Below are 11,495 nucleotides of genomic sequence, written 5' to 3' on the forward strand. Positions count from 1 at the left end.
AACGCACACAGAAATTATGCAGGACATTTACAATAGTATAAAAATAGTACCAGGGCATAGAAACCTGATGACAGTGAATAATAAGCTTTAAAAGAAACCATAAAAGGAGTGAATATTTAATGAAAAACAGCAGATGTTATTCTGTTGTTATTCTATTTTGCATTTGCAGAAGGGTTGTGAACTGGATTTCACAGCATTCCGCAAGCTAACACTGGTAAGTTGTTTGTGGCTATTGATTGATGGATTGATTGCTTTATTATTTAAACTCACAACAATCGGCTGTAGCCGTTCCACCTTGTTGGAGTACAAAATAACAATACACAGAACAACACCAGTATACAGTTACAAAAGCAACACAAAGCATGATACAAAAACAATAAAACACAAAACACAGTTAAAATTTACAAATTATATCATTATAAAAGTCTGTAAATGAAGCTTGTTCCTTAAAACAATCTGGCAATAAATTCCACCAATTGGTGGCCTAGTGGCAAAAGAATTATTCCATAAAACTGAGATGGTTACTAATGGCAATTAACATTGTTAACATAAGTAGCAATTTCGATTAAGGATCACGGAATAGGGAAACAAGGAAGGTTACCTATACTTGCAGATATACTAGTGAACAATTAATCCCTAATTCAGTCATGATGTAGACTGAATTAGGGATTAAATATCCACTAGTATATCTTCAAGAGTAAGCAACCTCCCTTGTTTCCCTACTGTACGATCCCTAATCAAATTTAAAATTCCTATTGTTATACTTGTTTGTTTACTTTTTTGCAGCATAATTATGACCGTGCATACCACATCAAAAGAAGAAACCAGGCACCCTAATTATCAATTACAGAAATAGTGACGTGGCCATTATGCGTCGTTTTCAGCTGTGAAGCATAGTCAGTAGGTAGAAAATTTGTAAATTTAAAATTTTTGCAGCAATATTTCAGGGTCACACTGAAAGCATTTTTGGGCTTATGCATGAAGTTATTGTGAGACTGGCTTCTGGCCAATATTTTTGTGAGAAAGTGCAAACCATAATGATCCGCTACTACTGTAATGGTAACAAGAGTATCTTCTCACCTTTAACTCCTTCACTTGACTAAACAGTAGTTCAGTCAGTTATTCACCAAGGTAACGGATACCATAGGGACCATTCAGGTCAGCTAGAGCTGACAATTCTAAATGTGTAACAAGCATGACCAAATACATATGTATAATAGACAAAAGATACGTACATATGTATTAATGTACACTTCTAGGATATATAAAAACCCACTATACACATTATAACAAAGCCTCCAGCAGCCATATCACCTAGCAATTTAGTATTGGAATACCTGTGAACCACTCGGGCACTGAAGTCTTGTGCAACTTCAGCAATGTTGGTGGAAAATTAGAAATAATAGCTACCAGGAGAAATTCTAGGAAACATAATGTGTAAAAGTTTTACTGATAGATCCCCTAAACACTGCTAGTACAAAATGGCTCATTTCAGATAGAAATAAGTGAAGCCCATTGATTTCTATACAGTGCCCATGTTAAACCACTCTAATAGAACATACACTTTCACTAACAGAACATACACTAACAATAAATACTCTAATAGAACAGTCATCTCTGTTTCAAGTGTTTAACTAATTGAGATTCCATGCATGAGGTCCTCTGTAAACTGTCTTAATGGCCACCCAATTTGAAAGGCCATCCATCTAATGGGCCAATGATTGTACATGTGAGATTTTACCAGTCTAATGCAGCCACAAGCTTGTTGAAGCTCCAGTTCCAGCTCAGACAGGTTCCACTGCAGGACATATGTATATATACAGACAATTGTACTATATGTAAAGGCTAGGAAGTTTTACTTTTATCATTAGAGTTATTGAGCACACTTTCAAATACACTGTGAATAAAGAACACTTCATCTCATACCAGAGGGATCACAAAGTCATCTTGTAAGGCTTGCTTCCATAGGTCAGATGCTCCTGCTCTGCTCAGCTGAACTGGACATAGATAGCAGAAACCCAACTACAAAAGTATAACAATAAAGCCAGGCTACCAAGCACATACATTTACAAAGCACATACATTTACAACCCACAACCACCCAATCATACACAATATGATACATACCTCAAAAAAGGAACCACAGTAATAATCAGGACACTTGTCTATGTTTTCATTTGTAGAACACCTCACCAAATAAGGACACTAATTTATGATCTCATTAATTTTGTATTAGGGTACACACATTTAGATCCCTGAAATCAGGGCAATTCACTAATAATGCCACCTTGATAATTAAGACACTACCAGTAAATGTCCTGTTGTCCATGTTAGTATATAGGCAATTTCAGGGGTCTAAATGTGTGTAGACTGTACCCTGAGGTTAGGACTTGCTTCCAAAATGTCTGAAATAGAGGAGTTCCATTGTACTTAATCACATCCGAGATATTACAGTAGTTTAAAACATCAGAACACAACAAGACTCTTTTCAAGCAAACAAATTCTTAAGTGGAGTAATTAAACCTCTCAAATCCAGAATATAACAGTGCTATAACTATTTTCTGTACCAGAAAAACATTCACCATATAACAACAACTGTTACAATAAATTACTCTAATCTGACCCAATTTTTGATGCGAATATGGTCAGATTAAAGAGATTTTGGCATACAATGAAAACTTTTTAGACAAACTCCTCAACTGAAGAACACAATAGAAAAAACTCCATAATGTGGATAAAGATTTTGGTCCAAGCTGACTCCATACACTTTAACAGGAAACCTCTTTATTGCAAAAATCAGCCAAAAGTCTTAATCTAAAAGTGTCCGCTATAGAGAGTATACAACCATTGAATAAGATTGGTAGACCCATGTACAACATAATGCATAGGTAGGCACACTGAATAACATGCAGCACACAAGTAAACCAACAATAAAAAACAAACAGATATAGTAATAACACACAAAGTGTAACTCAACTTGCACAAAATCCATTTCTTAATTCTCTACAATGATAACAATTCACAAAGCAGACGTACAAAAACAACGGATGCATTTTTAATAAAATACAAACACCATTAGAAGCAATACACTAGAGTCTGTATAATACAAACACCTTTAGAAGTATCTAAGTTTATGTACTGTATATACCTTTCGGACAATAAGCATGCAGCTACCAAACCATGTCAACTATACTTAGAGCGTCAAATAAAATTTACTCAACTCTAGAGCTAGATCTATTCCTCATTAACTAACTGAATTGCTCAGCCACAATAGTGGAACAGCACAACACAATATTATTTCTGAAGACAATATACATACAAGACATACACACAGACAGACACACCTCTCTACTAGTGTTGGGTTGTAACATTATGTAGGTGATACTGAATACAAACTGAGAACAGAAAAATGTGTAACGATAATTAGGTCAGTGTGTATACACTGTAGCATGTGTGTGTGTGTGTGTGTGTGTGTGTGTGTGTGTGTGTGTGTGTGTTGTGCATTTAGTGTGTGTGTGTGTGTGTGTACAGTGAAATTTGATCTACATAACAGCAGGAGAGCAATTTTATTTATGACTGGTTTATTACTTTGTACTACCATCACCATATAAGGAATGGTGTGATGATGATGATGATTAACCATTTACTAGTGATTCAGTGGCCGCTTATCGAGTTACAAGCCACCCAAACAACATATTAATTATTATCTATCTATGTCACTTCTCTATAAGGAAAACAAATGACAAGTCTGAGTGTGCTGGTTGCATGGCAGCATAGCTAAGTGGTTAGAGTGCCAGCCTGACAATCACTTGGTTGTGATTCTCCATGATACTCTATGGTACCCAGATACTGCTGTTGTTATTTGTTGAGCAAGAAATGTTACTCACATTGTTCCAGTCTATGCGGCCATATAACATGGACCTGGTGTTAACTGGGGAAGCAAATGCCCAACTTTCCCTGTCTCACTTAGCAGTTTTGGGGTCACTGCAGAACTTCAGGTTCAGCAGCCTCCATTACTGAGCTGCCTTCTTGCAGGTTACAAGTCTTGTCCCAGAAGGATTTACCTGCATAGACTAGAATACTTGAGTGGTGTATACGTAGGTATCTTGTGCTGGTTTACTGGGCAGCAATAGCTGTGTTTCAATAGCTGCCTGAGGCTTCGTTTTGTGACTAACAGTAGCAGCATCTGGTGTAGTGTAGACTAGAAGGGTCATGTTGTTCTTGCAAAGCCAACAACACAACATTACATCATGCATACACATCAAGCATATTGGAAGTTATTTGCTTCCAGACTAGTTCACTGATCCAGTGTCTCTGCACCTATATCCACCCTCTTGGTGTACCTCTCAAATAAAAGGTTTAAACAGCCTACTCAGCAAGGTGGATGCACCAGACTAATTTAGGCCTATCCTACTACTGGATTGGTGGAAGATTAGGGGTTGAAACACCACCTATCCTTGTGTGTCCTGCACTGGTGGATAGGTGGGATATCCTATAGAATATCCTGTGAAGGATAGAGCTAAATGTCGGCTACTGGATAGGTGAGGCAATTCATGAACTATCCAATGATACGTACAACACTCGAATTTGTGACATTTCCTTTACTCAGATGGCATTTCTTTGAAGGATAGGTCATACATAATTAAAATAATATTTTGATGATTACAGCACATTTTAATATCAGTTTACACAATTCAAGATGAGTTGCGCAAACAGTGCTGTTACTTGTCCACAACAGCCCATGTTGGAAAGTTACTGGGAACAGGTCTCAGAGACAGTCTATCCTGACAACGAACTCGTTATTTAGTTTGTCCTTTTGCTTGTTCTGACTTTTTGTCTTCATTAGCTTATCCAACCTTTCAAAAAAACCCAAGACTCTTGAATGTCGCCAAGACAATTCTTTTGCTACAAACACTGGCATCCCTTCTTCCATTCCACTGCTGTCACTTGATATCATGTCAGCAACAAGGACTTGTTGCCACTTTTGCCTGTCAGTAGAATTGTACAACATCTTGTTGAAAGCCGATTGTCTCTGAGCTAATCTCTAAAAATTGAGTGCATTACATATGGTAACACCAATAAAGGGGATGACTAACTCTAAGAACTCTCTCCCGTCTTCGTTGAATCTTCCTCAGATCATATTTCCGATTTCTTTTCAAGGTCTCTTCTTGAGATAAAATTTTAAAGTATGTTTTAGCAGCATCTGTGTAAGGGGCTCATGTCAACAAATTATGAAATAAAAAAGACTACTTACCATGTGAGATCTTGAAAACGACTTGTTGTTTCCTTTCACTTCTTTGACTAAAACTTCGACTGCACGCTGGTTGGCATCATCTTTCCACCTAGCTCTAAAACTAACTGTTAACTAAACCACGTCGTCTAAACGATTTTTACCTAGGTGACAGGTCAAATCCTGCAAAAGTTTCTCCATCCAGCAAAGTTTTGTATACTTTCTTTGTTTCGGCCTAATAAAAGAATCAACACATAAATCATTACCAAAGAAATTAAACAGCTTACTTTAGCAACCTGTGGAACTACTCTCTTCTTACTAATAACAGCTGAAGTAGGACATTCTACAGCTAGTTTGTGCTCATGAGATTGTATCATCGCTTCTGCTTTGCTTAGCCTTTGCATACTAGAGCTGAATTTAGGCACTTTGACAGTTTGTCAAGACCTGCCGCTCCAGTAGAATGAGGCACTTTCTTTGCAGCTGATGGTGTTGTAAAACAGAGTCTAGTTGGTTGCAACTCAGAATGACTGTCAAGAGTATTGCTATTGCGATGCTGGGTAAATGGTGACACCATACCGAACCCTAGGAAAAAGTTTTCTTTTTCGTGTTTTCAATGCATCCATTATCGCTTTCCGTATCCTTGTCACTAGTTTCGGTGCTCCTCCTCAAAATCGTCTCTTTTAATACGTTTCAAGGTGGACTGTTGAGATCGTAACCTCGGCCCCTTCATCACTAGTATCTGGCTCGAATTCACTGTAAATGGCGTTCACAAGCACCCTTGGTTTGATAAACAGGTCTTTAGTTACTGGGTTATCGTCATAATCACCCATCCCTTCTCCGGCTCGTCTTTTCTCTTCCCATTCCAGCTGCATTCCCGCCGTAATTCAGCGCCAAATTTTAGATCACGAGACTTGAAATTAAGTGTCACCATACTACTGTTCGAGATAATGGATCCCCCTTTGCCAAAGAGGTGCCGACCAAGTGAAAGGTATTGTGTGCACTATAAGCAGATTGTTTCGTACAAGACGTTCAAAGCACATAGCTAGGAGACTCTACTGTGACTGTGATACTAATTCATGGACTATCAAATCAGATCTCATTCATCACAATGACTCGCACAGTGATGAGGATGAAGCCTCTTGTTTGAGTAACCTTCCAATGCGCCAAAGTCAACCACTAGGGAGAACAGAAGAGTATGAAATAGCCGGAAAATGATATCCCGACCGCATCTTCTGAGGATTTTACCACTTGTGATGATCAGTAATTTTAGTGTTGAGAGTGCACCTTGCAGCACACCTGCATTTTCTGATTTAGAGAACGATGATGGTGAGTCTGTAGACAGTAGAGAGGATAACAGAAATGAGTTTGTTGAAAGTGACCACGGACATGTGTTATTTGTGTCTCCTTACAATTAGTTAAGCAACCGAATATGCATATTGTGTGCATTAGCAATGTTGTACATCAATAATCTCTTTACAATAATTTACAATAATAATTATAATACAATAATAATAATGGAGTATTATTTATTATGTTCTACAATAATAATTGCGTGATGTATATTAACAGTTGCCACATGTAGATAGGTGAACATATATATCACACAAACTATCTAATAGTAAGTACACATGAGTTATCTACTGGATAGGATATGTGAAAGAAATGTGGCGTGTACACACCCATGTAACACAGGATAGGTACATGTGAACTATCCTGGCATGTATCCTTGGCCTGATAATGAAGGATAGATAAGTTTTTGTTAGGCCTGAGCCTATTATGCTCAAAATTTTACCTATTATTCTTTCCAGAATTTCCCAAAAAATTATCCTATTATTCTTTTTGTTATTCTTGTATCCAGCCTATTATTCCATAATTATTCTCATTCAGTATATATCTGTGGCTATAGTCACTTAGTTTTCAAGATGCTGCTATAAGTAGTTTTGTCCGAATTATTAATAGCCATATATGAAGCATTCCACCTTACACATCATTTTTCTATCCGTGATAGTTACAGCAGGGTTAGAATAGCTATCTACAGTAATAATTCAAGTGTATTTAATTATTAGTGTATTATAATAATATGCTGCAACTACTGTATAGCTACTAAGTTAGGTAGATAATAATGCTCAAAGACTTGAAGGAAATACACTGGTATAAGATGTACAATTTCAGAATTGCAGATAATCATGCAGTTAAATCCCTGCTGCTGGCTGTAGATTGTTAACATGAAACGATCTGACTGCTCTATTAGAGTATTTGAACGTTCTATTAGAGTATATCGATCTTTTAGAGGCTTGTCAGCTCCTTTCAGCCAGCACTCCGTCAGTGTTGTATCATTTATAGTAGCTTACCTCTTTCTTCTAGGTAATCAAGAAGAGACACGCCCCTAATTCCACCGATTATTCCCGTGGTCGTCCGATTATTTTAAAATCATGCCTGTAACCATCCTATTATTCCGGAATTATTCTCACGAAATTGGTGACCTATTATTCTCAAGATTATGCCGGCATAATAGGCGCAGGCCTAGTTTTTGTCCAGTGATGGTTACCTGTTTGGGATGGAGATGAATATCTCTGATCTGGACAAGTAGTGAATAATTGTGTGTGAACATGTGTACACAGCTGTGTGGTGAATGTGTGTATTAGTATTACATGTACACAGAGCACATGAGCGTGTTATAACAAACACTACTACATTATATGCAACTAACCTGTTCACCAGGGAGATTATGACTGGTGTACAACAGTGCCATCAATACATTGGGAATAACCTGTAGAAGACATACACAAATCTCCATATAAGGTAGAGCATTAAGAGATACTAAACTGGTCACTATGGAAACACAATTAAATTCAGAGCATAGTTAGGCAACTATGGGAATTACCAAAATACTGTATAGTAATAAAAGTTCAACTATACAGTAATAAAATTAATTATCATGTACCAATATCCATATGAGGAATTAAGGAAGTAACCAAGGCAATCTAATATTTAATGGTTTGGATAAATAACCATCACAGCCCCACAAGTAAACTTAGAACTTTACAGTAAACTATCAACAACAGTGTGGACACTTTGTATAGTGGACCCTAACACAGCTATGAGTTTAACATAGGAAATTCATAAAGTAATAATAAGTTACCACTAGTTTTAATCCATGAAAATGGAAAGACAACCATATAATAATACATAGATGTACAACATGACTACATATTGCACACACAACTGAAGTTGATATTTAACCAAGAATTAATAGCTACACCAATACACTACACATTTGCACCACAGGTACACCACTAGTTTATTCACAGATTAATTTCTACAGACACATGCGCCAGCGATTGGGAAAGTACACCTTGGAATGTCACTGGCTAGCTGGAAAATGAAACTAGAGATATGGTGGGAACATTAACAGATTTCCAAAATTATTTTAGTCACATATATATATAGCTGGGCAGTTACATACAATAAAAGTACAAGAGAAAAACAGTCATCAAAGACTATACCACCAAACATAGACAAGTGATGCAAATTTAATACTGTTATGAGGCTGAAAAATATTGCAAAAACTACTTTAACACTCAATAAGGAGTTCAGTAAATATTCATCAAGATCATCTGACCTGGTTCACATTATGAAATTAAATCATCAAGAAGTGACACCATAAAGTCTGGGAAGTTTGATTTGTGGAATTTAATGCACTTTGCTTGTCAGGAACATTTGTATTGGTACTTCAATACAGTGTTCGTATCATTTGAAAAAGTAGTAAACTGGTTATAGTCTGGTATGTAACATGTTACCCACAAGTATGGTTAAAAGTAGTTACTATAGTATTTGTGAGTACTCAATTGTTGACACCTTGATACTAAACTTATGATTGATAGAGCCCTAGTATTTACATGGTTGGTAGTTACTGTACGTACAGTACTATACTTATCAGCTTACAGTGTGACTATGGCGGTATACACTGCTGTAGGTATCCCTTAACAAGGTATAAGGGAAACACCTCTCCAACATGTCCATGGTAAGGTAGGGAGATTCTGATGCAATCTGTAAAATAGTAAAAATCATTTCAACAAAATTACAGGCTACCTCAAGCACATCAAATAACGAGTATTTCCATACATAAAATTGAGATGTTTTGTGTCATTAGAAAACAGCAAGACAAGAATTATATATAATTATTTCATTGTACATACGTGTAAAAAAACAACAATAAATAAAACACAATACCAGGTCTAGCAGTAGGTAAGCAGCTTCTCGGGACTTTGGTGCATCCTTCTCCTTTTCTGGTTCAGCAGCCAACTTCATAATATGAGAATATGTGAACTCCACAGAGAACACAAGAAGACATTAAAGGAATACAACAATAAAGTGAAACAACATCAACAAGAGAATGGCTTAAAATATAGCTACATAGTTACACACACTTGGTAAAGTTAGTGTGACCACTCAAATTCTCACTGCTTTATTAGAGTATCTCAATATAAAATTCTTTCTTTTCTACCAATACCTCAATGGTAGCATAGGCAGCTCCAGGATTTTTGGTGACTGGTTTCTGATCAAGAGCATAGTTAAATGTTTGGTGAAAACCAAAGCATAATTAAATAAATAAAGTAACTGCCCACTGAGAATATCACTGATAGAGTACATAAAAATCCTTATTTATAGCTACATAGCTTGCTACACTGCTGCTCTGATTAGAGTGACTGACTGTTCTATTAGAGTATTTTGATCTGAACGTGACTGTTTCTGAAAACCTCAGAAACCCCCCTGGAGCTGCCCCTGGGTAGTTACACCATATTCCAATTTCCAATAAATTGAAGACAAACACAGCAACATCAACCCTAATATAGCAAAGACTCAAGTTACGGTGACCCCTCAGATTCTGACTGCTCTATTAGAATATCTCAATCACTTCTATAAAGCACAAAATTTTTGTCATTCAAAGTCAGTATCTTTCTTTTCTACCAATACCTCAATGGTAGCTACACCATTGTCCTACTAATTCAAAGCTTCTATACAGTGTCTTCTGCACACTACATTAAACTTTACCACAAGAAATTCTTTCATTCGTTGTTTCTGGTTTATAAAGGCACCATAACTAGCAAACATTGCTCCAGCTAGAGCATTCACAGCAATGACCAAACAGTGAGCATTATTATCATAACCTGTGGAAGGAATATATACACATATAATAATAATAATAATATCATTAGACTAAAGTACAAATTTATTACAACATTGTACTTAAATGTGATATGCAGTTCAAATACTCAAAGCTCTCTGCTAAAAATCTCTCCTTAATAACACTTGAACAAGTAACTCAATAAGTGACTAAAATCTAAATAGTGAAAGATGGTATAACCTGAAATTACAAATGGGATCAGTACACATGTATTTACATGAACGATGTTAGAGTGTCTTTAGAGCGCTGAGTGGTATGGTACAAAATTACTCACAGTCGAGGGCTGCCACGGTCATGAGTGATGCCGTCACAAGTGAGATGTCCTGTTCTGCATATTTAAGGAATGCCTAACTTCATGAGCAAGTAACTAGATGGTTCTTCCACACACATTACGTTTAATAATTTGGTTATTTATAAGTACAGAATGGAAATAGTGTTGGTTTGAAATGTAGTCAGAAGTGAATTACAGCATAGCATGATGGAAGAAGAAACCTATCAAATTGATAGAATTAGATGCTTATGGAATACTCATTTTTGTAAAACCTGTGGAAACAATAGAACACTGTCGAATAGTCAACAAACCATCTCAAAGATTATTATGACTTGCTGTCAATATTCATGTGTGTCCACAACACAAACATGACTGATGGCTCACCCTCAAGGCTGGATAGGGGATTGGTGTCCCTGTATGCCACGTCTGGTAGGGCCACTCCCAAGTAGACAAGGAACAATGACCATATTGTGAAGTCCTCTTGTGAGTTGTCTATAACAACAATAACATAATAATTATGTGTGATAAGACATGAAAATGTGCTAAATCAGCATAAGTCACTAAAGTATATACTCAACTACTTTAAGGGATCAAAGAATACAGAAGTAGTGAAACAAATTAAGGTAACAGTATAAAAAGTAGTGGAACAAGGAAGGCTGCCGATACCTTCAGATATACTAATCAACATTTAATCCCTACCTGCAGGTATAGGCAACCTTTCTTGTTTCACTACTTTTTTGTTCTCTGATCCCTATCCAACTCAAAAATCAAACCCAATATAATACTCATTGCTTATGTCTTAGTTCC

The 11,495-nt window shown here is 36.6% G+C and overlaps 1 protein-coding gene across 1 annotated transcript; it reads right to left on the reverse strand.

The window, feature by feature from the left end:
- Positions 1 to 4,632: 4,632 nt before the first annotated feature.
- On the reverse strand, positions 4,633 to 6,050 carry LOC136254549 (uncharacterized). The gene is made up of 5 exons (XM_066047288.1): positions 5,517 to 6,050; positions 5,394 to 5,464; positions 5,254 to 5,347; positions 5,096 to 5,202; positions 4,633 to 5,043 (listed from the first exon to the last, which is right to left on the reverse strand). The coding sequence occupies exons 1-4, from the start codon at positions 5,631 to 5,633 to the stop codon at positions 5,155 to 5,157; spliced, it is 330 nt and encodes a 109-aa protein (XP_065903360.1). The 5' UTR covers positions 5,634 to 6,050; the 3' UTR covers positions 4,633 to 5,043; positions 5,096 to 5,154.
- Between the last annotated feature and the right edge of the window lie 5,445 nt (positions 6,051 to 11,495).

This window comes from Dysidea avara, chromosome 4 (genome assembly GCF_963678975.1).
Source record: "Dysidea avara chromosome 4, odDysAvar1.4, whole genome shotgun sequence".
Lineage (NCBI taxonomy): Eukaryota > Metazoa > Porifera > Demospongiae > Dictyoceratida > Dysideidae > Dysidea > Dysidea avara.

Bases quoted from the DNA above. Each gene is read 5' to 3' on its own strand.
- LOC136254549 (XM_066047288.1), bottom strand. From the start codon at position 5,633: ATGCAAAGGCTAAGCAAAGCAGAAGCGATGATACAATCTCATGAGCAC. The intron at 5,465-5,516 runs GTAAGCTGTTTA...TTCTTTTATTAG, and splicing joins TAGTTCCACAGGTTGCTAAA to GCCGAAACAAAGAAAGTATA. The intron at 5,203-5,253 runs GTAAGTAGTCTT...CCCCTTACACAG, and splicing joins CGTTTTCAAGATCTCACATG to ATGCTGCTAAAACATACTTT.